The 14,598-nt window shown below is 45.1% G+C and overlaps 1 protein-coding gene across 3 annotated transcripts in view; it reads right to left on the reverse strand.

Annotated features, from left to right (window-relative positions):
• prr12b (proline rich 12b) overlaps window positions 1-14,598 on the reverse strand; it is a 31,342-nt gene that overhangs the window by 989 nt on the left and 15,755 nt on the right. For 2 of the 3 annotated variants that reach the window (XR_011694048.1, XM_071501339.1), the window contains exons 5-15: window positions 13,749-13,961; window positions 12,313-12,387; window positions 10,569-11,403; window positions 9,217-9,833; window positions 9,019-9,135; window positions 7,041-7,174; window positions 4,359-5,581; window positions 4,100-4,219; window positions 3,069-3,166; window positions 2,831-2,962; window positions 1,887-1,982 (exon numbers count right to left, since the gene is read on the reverse strand). Coding sequence is in view for 2 of the 3 variants with exons in the window: in XM_071501339.1 (XP_071357440.1) it covers window positions 1,887-1,982; window positions 2,831-2,962; window positions 3,069-3,166; window positions 4,100-4,219; window positions 4,359-5,581; window positions 7,041-7,174; window positions 9,019-9,135; window positions 9,217-9,833; window positions 10,569-11,403; window positions 12,313-12,387; window positions 13,749-13,961 (3,660 nt within the window). In the remaining variant the exon portion in view is untranslated. The remainder of the gene's footprint in view (window positions 1-1,886; window positions 1,983-2,830; window positions 2,963-3,068; window positions 3,167-4,099; window positions 4,220-4,358; window positions 5,582-7,040; window positions 7,175-9,018; window positions 9,136-9,216; window positions 9,834-10,568; window positions 11,404-12,312; window positions 12,388-13,748; window positions 13,962-14,598) is intronic. The other variant, XM_071501340.1, reaches the window with a different exon arrangement.

The following is a 14,598-nucleotide window of genomic DNA, read 5'->3' on the forward strand; positions in this document are numbered from 1 at the left end:
ACACACAGTACAACGGGTGTAACACAACCTAGAGGTCTGTACTATGAAGCAGGATCTGAGGTCATCCAAGTAACTTTAGGGTTAGGGTTAGGCTCTGGTTTTCAGTCCGACTGAGTCATTTACTTGTTACCGGGGTAAATCACCACGGTAACTGATGCTGAACTAACCTGCTGCGGATCAGATCAAAACCAGTCAACAGACAAACTACTGACCATCAGATACCTCGGAAAGCTGAGTCATCATCTCTACAGGATCCTGGCTGGGACAAAAGAGTTGAGAATAAAGTCTAATGATAAAGATCAGTAGATGTTTGTATAGATCAGTGGATGTTCTTCTGTTGGAATTTTTCCATGTGTCCACTCTGGTTTTAAAACAGAGCTTCTAACAAACAGAGGAGAGTTTAACACTAAATAACTCCATCAGAACTATTAGAGCTTCATCTGAACTGAACACAGATTCTTTAATCCACAGGATCCTGACAGTGATGAAGCTGTGACTCTCATCTTCATCACTGCAGCTCAGAATAACAGGAGGAGACTCTGTGAGCAGAACTGGAATAAAAACAAAACCTCTGATGTCTTTGATCAGATCAATGATCCACACACTGATCAATATTTCATCATTACTTATCTCCTCTTTCTCTCCTCTGAGCTGCACAAACAGTCTCATATTAACTTTTTTTTTTTTTTTTTTTTACTAAACTTACCTGCAGGTCTCACAGTTTCTCCACATATTACATTAATACTTTATTCATGGTTGTGACGATGTTGTTTATAATTAAATTAAAAACTATTTCACATGAATGCATTCGTACCTGGATAGGTAAATTAGAGTTAACTAAACCAGGTGATAACCAGTTTGATAGTCCAGGCTATCAGGACATCAAAGTTAGGTTTAGTTAAACCAGATAATGGAAAGTTATCCTGGGTCTGTTGAACCTGCTTCATGGTCAAGACCTCAGGACACAAGGAGAGCAACCATGTGAGGCTGTGTGTCTAGGTGGGGGAAAAGACATCACCCTCCCCCAAAATGATCTCATACATCATCTGATCATCATCTCCATGACTGTAGGATGACCACAGTCACAGACCAGCAGGCTGTTAGTGCAGTTCATGAGTAGTTCACTGACCGTCTCCTCTGTTGGACAGAACAACATCACTAACTGTGTGTCAACAGAAGGAAGGGGCTGTACAGCAGCCAATCAGAATGATTTCAGTTTTTGAGCTTCCAGCTTCAAGCGTGCAGGACTGGCAGTGCGCCAAAAGAACACAGAGAAAAAGAAAAAGTTCACAGCTGCTGAAGCTGATGGAACACAGAACCCACAGATTAATTATATAATCAGGACAAATCTCAAGAGATCACCAGCTGTCCACATGGTGGTGCGATCACACCAGTTTTTGACTGTGGAGAAGTTCAACAGGGGTTAGTCCAGTTTCAGTTCTTTACAGTTTTATACAGTCCTCATTAAAAAGTGAATCTTAGTCTGGTGTCAGTTCAAGATCTGGGTTGGATTGGATGAAATGTGCTAGACTTTGAGATTGAATAGATTTGACCACACCCACAAACTTCTGTCAGCCAGTCATGGAGAAATGATTCATGATATCTCAAATCAAACTTTGGAGCTGGACCAGGTTTGGTGAGGCTTGGATGAATGATGTAGGACAGGGAGTCAAAAGTGTGTGGAGTAAAAACTTAAAGATGGCGGAATCATTTCTATGACTGGAGTCTTCATACATGGTGGAATGTCCTCACCTGACCAGGCAACATCAACAGTTATTATCTTCAGTGGTACCAAGACAGGTGTGACCCAACAACCTGATGAACACCTGGAGCACTGAGAGGTCAGTGATGGTGAATACAGCAGGTTTACATTCAGCCATCCTTACCTCCTTCTTACAGTGTAGGAAGGTGTGATACTTGTAGTGATGAAGGGAGTGATAGAGACTGTAGATCCGACACGTCTCAATGGAAATCTTCAGATCCTGAAGAGACAGAGAAAAGACTGAGGGACTTAATCACAAAATTTGAACTATTTTCATTATAATAATAAATAATTATAAAATAATAAAGTAATAATAGAGGTCTGACTAAATAATGAATAATTATAAATTAATAAAATAATAATAGACGGTGTCCTAAATAATAAATAATAATAAAGTACTGAAAAGCTTTGTGATGCTGCTTTAATCTTCTTCTTAAATGCTTCTCTAAAACATCACCTTTAGTTATCAGAGGGCAGGTGGTTTTAAAGATTGGTTCAGTTAAATGAAATGAAATGTTCTGAGTGTCTGAGGTTCCTGCTCAGTGTAGCCGACACAGCTTGACCCTGCCCCCCAACCAGTGGATCCTTCATGGTCCAACATATCCCAAGATTCATTGCACATCAATAATGACAATAATCTGTCATCAAACAGCAGAGATAGAGAGTCTGAGGATCACTCTGTTAAATGTCAGTGTTGTGTCAGTGTTGTCAGCTCAGCTCAACAGTAACGGTACAACTGTTAAAACCAAGGACCTGAAAACCTAAAGTTACTGTGTAGAAAAGTTACGTGTTGTCATCGTTGTTGTCAAGGTTGCTTGGCAACAGGAGACCTCTGACCTCTGAAGAAATTCTGACTTCTGATAGGCCTTCTCTTAACTCTGGGAGAAAAATCCCCCCCTCAATCCCACCCCACCCCACACTCCATCACCTACAAGCTGTGTTCTGAGTGACAGGCACAGTCGTCTAGAGATGGATTTGTACCATGTGGTCAGTGATGATGCACCTGTGAAGTGTACACACCAGGTCACTGGTGCTGTCAGGTGATGTTATATCCATGTCATTTCTGACCTGCTGCTTGGGAATACTCCTCTTCACCCGGCAGAGAGTTTTGCGGTTGTAGCCCTCCCCACCAAGATGAACTCTGACGGCTCCAGAGTCCAGTGGGTCAGCCGTCATTTTGGGGAATATATGTAAAGCCTCCTGGAGAGAGGAAGCAGAGTGAGGTCAGACACATGAGACACAGGTTACTCAGGTGTAAAGTCAGACGGTGGGAAAGGAAACAGACAGACGAAGCAGGGCAGGTTACCTGGTGCTGAGCACTCATGTTGACTCTCCTCAACAACCTCTTCTTCTGTTCACTCAGCAGGCTGTCAATCTTCCTCATGGGAGGGAGGTACAACTCATCTGAGGAGGTCAAGAAGAAGAACACATCACACCTGAACCACAGCCTTTTGCTGTGAGACCCACAGACAGCAGGAACAGTGAGAGCAAGTTGAAGGTTTCCGTGGTGGGTTTCAGCGTGGGTCCTACAGTGGAGTTTGTGGAGGTCGATGAGCAGCAGAGAGTCATGGGACCTTTTAGACTAATCAAAGACCAGACTGGCTGCTGCTGCTAGACCATCTGTAAGGGCTTCACTGAGTGAAGGGAGGATACCAGGACCTGGACCAGGAGCTGGGTGGACTGAGTCAGGTAAGGTCTAATTTTACTGATGTTGTATAGAACAAAGACCAGATCCAGGAAACAACCATCACTTCAGGTTTCTAGTGACCCTGGCTTGGGTCAGAGCTGAAGAGGAGATTTTAATGTTGACACCATGGTGAAGAGACTGATGATGAAGAGTTCATTGTTAGACAGGATGAAGGTGATGTTCCTTCATCCATGAGGATGTGTCAGGGACAGACTGAGGTCCACACAGAGACAGACTGAGGTCACATGGAGGGAACCACAGGTACAGTTGTGTGTCATCAATGTAGCAATGATATGAGAAGACATGTGGGTGGATGACTGGACCTGAGGAGGAGGAGGTGACCATGTAACAGCAGGGTGAGACTATAGAACTGTAGCTTCAGCTTCAGCTCTTCACTGTAAGACACAGCAACCATCACACTAAACAAGGTTTGTGTATCATCACCTCAGCTTTTCAAGTCAGTCGGTTTCCAGACGTTATCTTCACTGTGACTGAGGAACTGCAGTGAGTTTAAGACTCTACAACAACTGATGGAGAAAACACATCCAGCTCTGTGACTCTGCAGCACACCTCTGAAATGAGTTAGTCTGACAAAAACAGTGTTGAGTGAAGAGGCAGCTCTCACTGTGTTCCTGCAGCTCAGTGCTCACCGTCAGTGTCCTCCAGAGCCTGGATCATATCAGGGTCCAGTGCTGTGCTGACCAGCATCTCCACATAGCTCCTGAACATCTCCCTCATGGCTCGGCTGTTGACTCCTCCTCTCACAGGCCCTGAAACACAGAGGAGCTGCACTGAGGAGGTGGACGCAGCAGACACTGACCGAAGGTTCATGTGTACACACACACACACACACACACACACACACACACACACACACACACACACACACACACACACACACACACACACCTTCTTCATCGCTGGGTGGAGAGGAGTCAGACTCAGAGGAGGAGGACGGCACCTCCTTCAGCCACTTCTTCCTCTTCTTGGGAGGAGGCTCTGCCTTGTCCTTGGACGTCCTGGCTCTGGACTGATGCTCCATCCTCTTCTCCTCCTTCACCCTCACAAACTCCACTGTGTCTTCTCTCTTCTCTCGCTCCTCTCTCTCCCTTTTCTCCTGATCCCTTTGTTTGTCTTTCTCCCTCTCTCTTCCCTCATTTTCTTTCTGCTCCCTTTCTTTTTTACTCTCCTTTTGTTCACTTTCTCTCTGCTTCTCTCTCCGCTCCCTCTCTCTCTTTTCTCTCTCTTTATCACTTCTCTCCCTCTCTTGTTTCTCCCTCTCTTTTTGCTCTCTCTCTCTCTTCTCCCTCTCACTTTGCTCCCTCTCCTTTTTTTCTTTCTCTCTCTGCTCTCGTTCTTGTTTCTCCCTTTGTTTTTGTTCCCTCTCTTTCCGCTCCCTCTCCTGTTTCTCTCTTTCTTTCCTTTCTCTTTCTTGTATCTCCTTTTCCTTCCTCTCTATTTCCTGTTTCTCCTTCTCTCTCTGCTCCCTGGTCTTTCTGTCTCTCTCTTTCTGCTCCCTCTCTTTTTGCTCTCTCTCTCTCTTCTCCCTCTCTTTAAGTTCTCTCTCTCTCTTCTCCCTCTCCTTCTGCTCCCTTTCTTTTTGCTCTCTCTCTTTCTGCTCCCTCTCTTTAAGTTCTCTCTCTCTCTTCTCCCTCTCCTTCTGCTCTCTCTCTTTTTGCTCTCTCTCTTTCTGCTCCCTCTCTTTAAGTTCTCTCTCTCTCTTCTCCCTCTCCTTCTGCTCCCTCTCTTTAAGTTCTCTCTCTCTTTTCTCCCTCTCTTTCTGCTCCCTCTCTTTAAGCTCCTTCTCTCTATTCTCCCTCTCTTTCTGCTCCCTCTCTCTCTTCTCCCTCTCTTTTAGCTCCCTCTCTCTCCTCTCCCTCTCTTTCAGCTCCCTCTCCCTCTCCTTTTCCCATTCCATTTCTTTCTCCTTTTCTCTACGCTCACTCTCCTTTCGGTCCCTGTCCTCCTTCTCCCTCTCCTGTCTCTCTCTCTCCTCCCTCTCCCTCTCTCTCTGTCTCTCTCTCTCCTCCCTCTCCCTCTCTCTCTCTCTCTGTCTCTCCTTGTCGTCTCTGTCCACTCGTGGGGGGGTTTGGTTGTGGATGGTGGGCAGCTGTTTAGGCAGTGACTGCCTCCTGTGAATCAGTGAAAGAAGACACAGTGGAGCTGCTCAGTCATTTGAAGTTACCTGCTGATATCATTTCTGACAGCATTGTGGTTTTCATGTGTGTAGCTGTGCATCTGCAGCTTGTCTGCTATCAGTTCATCTTTATGCTGCCACCCAGGCTCTGTCCTCAGGTCTCTGCTTCTGTGTGTCACAGACACTGTAGGTAAATGTAAGTAGCAGTACCTGACTATCTAGCTTGTTTCATACACTTATAACCTTCAGATTTTCTGAATTAGATTGTGTAGGTCCACAGATGAACGCTAATGTTAGCTAGTTTCTAACTTTAGCCTCAAGTTACAGTTTAGCTATCTGATATTAGCTTGTTTCTAACTTTTGACTGAAGTTATAATTTAGCTAACTAATACAAGCACATGCTTCATTACCAATATAAAATGTCATATATGATTTAATGTTAGCAAACACTGGTGCTCAGTCATGAGCTGTGAGACAGTGGAGAAATAGTTGTTGTACAGATATGTTTTGACATCAATATAGAGTTTATTATTTCATATTAATAGTCTTTGTGTGTCTGTGGTGGGTTAGTCTTTTACCTTTTTGACATTAGCTTCTACAATACAACCCTGTTTCTAAAAAGTTGGGACACTGTATGAAATGTAAATAAAAATAGAATCCAGTGATGTGCAAATCATGTAAACCCATATTTAATTGAATACAGAACAAAGACAACATATCTGTCTGCAGTCCAGACCTGTCAACCACTGAAAACATTTGGTGCATCATAAAACGAAAAATACAACAAAGGAGACCCCGAACTGTTGAGCAGCTGAAATCCTACATCAGGCAAGTATGGGACATTTTACTTTCAAAACTCCAGCAACTGATCTCCCCAGTTCCCAAACGTTTACAGAGGTTGTTAAATGAGGAGGTGATGTAACAAAGTGGTAAACATGCCCCTGTCCCAACTTTATTGAATTAAATATGAGTTTATGTGATTTGCAAATCATGGCATTCTGTTTTTATTTACATTGCACACAGTGTCCCAACTTTTTTGGAAACAGGGTTGTAGACACCTCCTTTGTTTTTACTCAGGAATTTTACCTGATGGGTTATTGACATGAAAATACATGTGTGCTGAAGGCTAAATAATTAAATTAACAGTGGTGGAAAGGAATTAAGAACTCTATGTACTGTACTTTAGTACAGTTTTGAGTTACTTGTACTTTACTTCCATTCCTACTTTTCAGAGGGAAATATTGTACTTTCTACTACATTTATTTGACAGTTACCAATAAATAAGTAAGATTATGTGAAGACTGTAACACTTCAGTTCACTGAAGCACAAACCTGCACTCTACTGGGTTCCCTGTCGCCCCACAGAAAAAGTTGACCCCCTGATTGTCCTTGTATGATTTGCACTCTGCCCCCACCTCAGAGTGATGATCAGAGACACTTGACCTTGGCCTTACCTCAGAGTCAGTCCAGCTCTGTGCCACGGCTTTCGAGAACACACACGGACATAATCTTTCTTGTTGACGTTCTCCAGGAACTTCACATATAGACGCTGGTAGCGCATTTTGGCATCACCGAAGTAACCCAGATACTGAGGGAGGAGACATGAAGAAATAGGATTACAATGATGTAAACAGTACTGTTCTATAGGAAAATGTCTATTTATAATCATGTTAAACAGGATCACAGTGAGGATCAGTCAGACTGTCCTGCGATGCTGTAACTGGCCAATAGATAGAGATTTCACTCCAAGCTGTTTTCCCATACTGGTTTCCCCTCTCTACAAAAACAGCTGTTCTCAGACTGTAATCCCCACCAATCAGAGGTGAGTAATGAAATGATTAAATTCATTGGTTAAAAATGTTCAGTGTGGTTTGTTTCAAGTTGAACAACAAGCAGTCTTTTCACTGCTGCTCTCATGTCTGATGGATGCACTTTTGTTTTCATTCATCCTGTGATATGTCTCTGGTAGGAACACTGGACAATACTGTGATGAACTAGACTGTGAACCAGGGACACTGTGGATGTATGTGCACTGTGCAACTCAACCATTAGGCCACAAGACTCTTCTAATCTACATCTTCATGAAGTCAAGGATACCTGTTTATCTTGAGAGGGTTCATAAGATGCATTCAGTCATGCTGTCAGGGTGAGAAAGACGAGTCAATAGAGACAATACTGAAGTGAAGTGATATCTCTCCTCACATCTGATCTCAGAACAGCTTTCTGTCCCATGAAGGATCTGATGCCTGTTTGCATTCATCACGTAATTCACGGCCCTCTGGTGGTGGCAGCAGGGTATTGTCTGAAGTTACTCTGACTTCCAGCTGTTGTATCTATTGTTTCTGTCATGTTCGTGGGTGTGACTGTGTCCTGTTGACATAGACTGGAGCTTCAAGTGGAGAGGACAGCAGCTTAATGTGGAGGTTTGATCACTGAGGATCATCCTGGATCTTTGACTGGTGATAAGCTACAGACAAAGTGAGCTAGGTAAACTGTCTGTGACTCAGCTTCTACTGTTCTGAGATCAGTTATGATGTTACAGCATCATGTGCATGTGCAGACGTGTGTGGAAACTAAACCTGCGCATTAAACCTTAAGAGGCAGCAGCAGCAAGAAAACCAGTAAATTACACTGATTTATCATTACTGTGTGAGATCTGAGAGAGAGAAAGAGAGAGAGAGGGCGGTGAGGCAGCAACCGGAGCAGAGAGTTAGCTCGTTAGTTAGCAGTTAGCAGTGTAGCAGTGAACGTAGCAGTGTAACGTTTGTTCACTTTAGGCCATTTGTCAGTAAATAAAAGATACGACTCCCCAAGGCTCAAGTTCCCGCATCTCTGAGTTTCAGCTACAGTCCAGACGATGAGCCAGAAAGATTAACAACACTGAGGCAGGAAAATACAGGATTCTAAATTGTGTCATTGTCAGTTAATGGTAAATATGGTGAAGATTATCATAGAAGTGATTTTTAGATATTTTTCCTCTATACTGCACATTTGATCAGTTTAGTGTCCGTTCAGAAATATAATCCTAAAACTTGTTCATACAGGAAGGAGAAAGGTGACGATGTCTAGACAGAGCAGCAAGATGGAGGAGAGAGACTTTCAGCACAGGAAAGACAGACAGCACAAAACCATGAGACAGGACAGGACCTGAGTTTAAGAAAGGTTTACTGCTGCTACTTTCATGAAAAGGTTTGTTTAAGTCCAGTCATATTTTTGATGTTGGTGTAGTAAACAGCCGAGACACTGAGTTGGGGGAGGAGGCGCAAAAGTCACCGCATGCCGCTGGATTCTACAATCATCAATGAAGATGCTTCTGGGACTCGGGGACCTGACTTGGACCGTTCTTAGTCTGCATCACTGGACACACAAACTCACATAGAGCTGTATACCAGCAGAGTTCTGAGTTAAACCTGTCTCTTCTGGAAAACTCACGTTACTGGTTGCACAGAACTGCCTTTGACCATCTTTGATCTCTGGGCTGAACTTCTGGAGCAGGGCTTTCTGCACCCTCCAGATAGGTGGGGGCTCCCGGCCTGTCTGCAAGGCCATCTGGTGACACAAACACAGTTTATACCATTAGTGTCAAGTCATTCATTCACCGTACAGAAGTCCTGGGAGCTGTGGTCTCACCTTCAGGGTCCCGATGTCCTCGGTTCGAACCACAAACTCATCCCGTTCACGGAAGATCCCCTCGCCCCCACTCTCACTGTCCTCCTCTTCACTCTCCCCAGCAATGGCGGCGTCAGCCTGCTTCTTTGCCAGGTGGAGGGAGGTAAGACGCTGCGATGCTGGGGCCTCTTCTGGGGTTGGAGGTGATGGTGGCGGAGAGGATGATGAAGAGGGTGAGGAAGAGGAGGGTGAAGAGGGGGAAGGCAGCCCAGCTTCAGGTTCCTGGTCCTGATCAGAGGATGATGGGGGAGGAGTGGTGGAAGGAGGGGGAATCGACTGGGCCAGGGGAAGGTTGGAGAGGGGTGAGGACAGGATGGCTGGGGGGGAGGTGGAGGGGGGTGGAGAGGTGCTTGCAGCTGGAGGTGGTTGGTAGGAGGGCTGCTGCTCTTGCTGCTGCTGCTCAGACAGAGGGAAAGCTGGAGAAACCCCCTCCTCACCCTGCTGGATTGGCAGAGGGGAGGGTACAGCAAGACATGGGGGAGGGAGGGGCGAGGGGGAGGAGTAGGTGGGTGGTGAGGGGGAGATGGATGGTGATGGAGATGGAAGTGCAGGAGCAAGCTCAGGTCCTGATGGAGAATCTGAAAAACAGGGGAGTGAGAGGGTTACCTTCTAACTGCTGCAGGTGTTTAAGGTCACATGACGCAGATCTCACTTCCTGGTTTGGTGTCTCTGCATCATGAGACATGGTTTTATTAACCCTTTTCTCCCGTAGGGGGGTGGGCGGATCAGACAGCCATCTCTCACTGGGAGGAAATAAAAGGCTCAGGATCACATCCATCGCCCCCTTTGTGCAGGAACCCCCCACCTGCTGGTGCTATCAAATCTACTTCAGGCAGCAACAACAATACAAACAGATTTAAATGAAATCCACTCACAAGCTTTTTCCAGAGCTTTCTCATGGTCATCAGTGAATGGTTTAGTGGGTTCAGATGTCATCAGTGGACATACAGTAAGACTAAAACTCAGGTCAAAGAAAAAAAATTTAAACTCCTCCTTATAGTTTGAGCTGCCTGTTGTCCCACAAATGCACTGGAAAAAGATCCACTTCAGCTGGTCTTAGTGTGAGAGGTGTGGAATGTATCTGCAGAAGGACCTGACAACAGAGACCATCTTTGAACCAGCTCCCCCATGTACAACCATCTGGTATCACATGACACAGTTAGGTCACAGGTGAACCAACCAAGTGACCTCATTTACTGATGAAGACCATTGGATGAGTCAAGAGTGAAGTTTGAAGACCTGATATAAACTGAGGTCTGAGGTCTCCCCATCGGGGACAGTTTTAAAGAAACAGAAGAAAACATATTAATTACCTTCAACCTTTGGAACCTCTAACATCTGCATGTCAGACATCCTCTCATCGTCCTCCTCCTCCTGCTCCTCCAGGGCTCCTGGATGCAGTTTCTCTAGATCTCTTATCATTTCTTTATTGTCTACAACCTCCTCTCCTCCCTCCTCGTCCTCCTCCTCCTCTTCCTCCACTCCTCCTCGCTCAGCCTCCGTCTCCTCTGTTCTCTCTCTGTTTGACTGTGGGGAGATCAGATTTTGCTCCTCATCCTGTGTGCGATGCTGAGTGTACGTGAGCACCTCCTCTTTTCCAGTCTCCATGCTGGGGATGAGGGGAGGCATGGTGGGGAGAGGGGGGCTGAGGGACGGCTCCTGTGGGGTAGGTGGGGACAGAGTGGGCGGGGCCTTGACCATGGCAGAAGCCATTGCAGCAGCCAGAGAGTGCGGGGTGTCATAGAGAGCAGAGATGGCAGATGAGATGCTCTTCTGCAGATCCTGGTTCTTGCTCACTGAGTCCTCCTCATCAGAGGAGAAGGAGGGCAGCGTTTCCAGGTTCCTTTTCAGCTCCTCATCCAGAGGCTTGCAGGGACTGGGGCAGCTGCTGAGAGCCAGGTCCTCCCCCTCACCCTGCCCTCCCTCGCTGAAGGTTCCTGGAGGCTGCGGAGGAGGAGTTTGTGGTAGGGGAGGAGAAGGAGGGGACAGGGGCGTGATCCCTCCCTTCAGAGATGAGCAGGGGTTCAGGGGTTCCTGTTCACCTTCGTCAGGTCCCGGGTCAGTACTTGACTGTTTTTTACCTGTCTTCAGGAAGTCCAGAAAAGAGGCCATGAAGCCAGGTTTGAAGTCAAACGCCTTCTCATCAGCCTAGAAGAGAGCAGAAGCTCATCATGATGATTACACTTCCTGTCCACTGTCAGTCAGCTGATCCCTCTGTACACAAAAGACTGTTTCAACTGTTCACACCACAAGACTCATCTGTCTTTACAGAACCTTTAACTGAAGCTGTTTGCATAGCTCACCATGTTAGCACACAACACATCCAGGTGACATGAAGAATGAATGAATGAATGGATGATGATGTAAAAGACAAATATCAGACAAGCTGTCCTACACCTGAAGATAAAGATGATCTTTCAGTTTAGAAGCTGGGATGTAGAAATGTTGGAAATGAGCAACAATCTAATATATGATTATGTGGAAATAAATATAATAATAAGAAAATCTTCCGAAACCAAAATTAATGGGAACAAGCAGAAGAAATAAATTCTGCTGTTGGTGAATCAGAGAAATGAGTGCAGATGATGACCGACCATGAAAACACATTCAGTGACAGTTTTATTCTTAAATGTTCATACATTTGGATGTAAGACTGAAAGATTTTTACTTGGCTCTGCTCTGAAATAATAAACCCAGACGCTGACTCTAGGCTTCAGGTAATACAGCTGAACAGACAACAGGTGGCAGCAAGGCTCCTGCACTGAGGAATGTAGTAACCGTGGCAACAGCTGCCCTGGTAACAGCCATCGCTCTCCTTTCTCTTTTGTCAGTCAGATGGAGCTGGCTGTCAGTCAACTATAACCTCCTCTCTCCACAGAAACAGGACTGAGCATTAAAACACACAGACTGAACCAGCAGACCTGAACCTGGACTACCTGTCCACACAGGTACTGGCCTCAGCTCCTACAGACACCTGAGGTGTGGAGGAGGCATGTTGCTGTCTAGGTACGAAAGTGTGAATTATATATGAAGGGGCAGGGGTATGAGACCACTTACTGAGCTTGAGAGTTTGTGAAGAGCCGCCCAGGCCTCAGGGTTCAGAGGATCATCAACGTCCTTCTTCCACGTCATCTGTGTTAAAATGAGAGAGGTCAGCTCTAACAGTGACGATGTGTGATTCATTTGAAGACGATCCCAGAGGAGGCTGCACACACTCAGAAATACATCTATCACTCTGGGTTTTATCATAGAGCAAGAAGCAGAAAATACATCTCTGTGTTAGTGTCACTGTTAATATCTGTGTCATCTTTATTGTCTCCCTTCATGTTGTAAAAGTGGAGTTTGACCCTGATACTTAGAGTAACTATAATGAGCAGCTCTATCAGACAGAGCAGTATAGAGACTGTTTTCTACATTGTCTCCCACATGTTAAGTAACAACAGGTTAACATGAACCCAGTTAGTGTTTAGTCCACAGCCCTCAACATCAGCCGACACTGATGCTTTTTACCTTCAGACATATTCAGATGAAATGAGGTGTTGTGACTGGCTTGTCCAGTAAAGACTGTTTCAGTGTCTGGGCCTTAAAAGCTCCTTGTTTGCTTTGGCTGCACCATGTTAAGGCTGGTCTCCCTGTTGCATTGATCCAGCCCGCAGGACTGGGTTTTGTAAAGGGCTGGGTTCTACAGACGAGAACACCATCCGACATCATTAAAGCTGTGTCAGCACTTTAACCTCAGACCTGGTTCATGTGCTGGAATCAAGAGCCTGGACAATGAAAGGATATCTGTTCAAACACTCAGTCGCTGAACTGTGTCACTCTGACTGGATGTGGAAACATAGGATGTCTCACAGTCACAATATTGACTGCAGACACAGTGTCACTGTTGCTGAGGCAACCGGCCCTCTTTTTACTCCAGCATGAAATACAAAGTTGATACTGTCAGGTCCTCATCTACAGCTCCTTCTCCAGTACACAGAGACACAGCTCAACAAACTACACAGTCCATGGTCCTGTAAGTGCTCCTTTCAAATTTATGTTTTGGAGAACATGAGATAGAACAAAGAGGTTGATAAATATTGGTAAATCAATAATTGCCCTATTTCTTATTGATACTGAGGATTGCTTTGCATCATCAGGTTTCAGGTTCTGTTGTAAATCCTCTGTTTAGGTAATTAGATTTCAGCCTCAGAGTTCTGCTCAAACAACACTTCCTTTGCTCTAAGAGAGATATTTGTCATTTTGCCCTCCCCCTGTGAAAAAGCCACGCCCCCTCAAACTGTCATGTGTAATCTGACGGGGGAGATGAGAAAGCTCTCAGCTTTGGTCACACATCGCTCAGTGCCAGTCCCTTCACTCACTATCCTGTCAAACCTTTGAAATGTCTAATACTCAGCACTGAAATGGTTCAATGAACATCCAGTTAGACCAGTTCAAACAGCAAGTCTGACACAGTTTTGAATCATCTCTGAATAAATACAGTGACGCTTTACCTCTCCAGCTTGCTGTTGATGCTTCATCATCTTGTTCTGCTGCTGGTTCAGCTCAGTTCTGCTGAGATCCATGGTGGCACTGGGTCCAGGACTCAGGCCCAGGGATGGTGCTGATCCCACTGATCCATCGGACAGAACTGGCTCCATGCTGGACAGTGAGTCTGTCCTCAACAAAGATTCGGACGGAGGCATGGTGGGAGCAGGCAGCTTGACCTGAGAGACCGACAGGAGACTCTCAGCATGAAGCAACATTTGTGTTGTTCGAGATACGGTCACCTGACTGGAACACAAGTCACTGATGGTGACTGCATTAAAACCCCTCAGGGACCAGGTTAACAGAGATTACACTAGTAGGCTTGTATATTTTTTGTACTATGCAGTATGTGGTGGTGACAGACGTGTAAACATAGTCAGCTGGAGATAATATATAAATATACCCAATACACTTCCATGACATTGAAAGAGATCTGCACAAGACGCAAATATAACACTGCACCTTTCATCATTAGACTGTATGTTGTGGTGTCATCACACCCTGACACAAATGAAATGAATCACCACAATCCTCCACTATCTCTGAGCTTAAAGGGCCCATATTGTATATTTGTTCTGTGTTTCATCTGAAGTGTTGATCTCCATCAGAAGATATATTTGTGGTTTAAGAACCAAAAACCATCTCAGTTTAGTTTTACATCTCCTCTCTCTAGTAACAACAGGTCAGTCAGCCAATCATAAGAGAGGCTCTGAGAGCATTTCTCTGTGGACTAAGGCTTAGATACTTTCACAGTATTAATATAGAACCTAGACCTGCTTTATAATCAAAAACACACATGGACATCTACCTTTATAT

Source organism: Trachinotus anak, unplaced genomic scaffold (assembly GCF_046630095.1).
Source record: "Trachinotus anak isolate AG129_WGS33_773 ecotype Australia unplaced genomic scaffold, CSIRO_AGI_Tana_v1 ptg000017l, whole genome shotgun sequence".
Taxonomy (NCBI): Eukaryota; Metazoa; Chordata; class Actinopteri; order Carangiformes; family Carangidae; genus Trachinotus; species Trachinotus anak.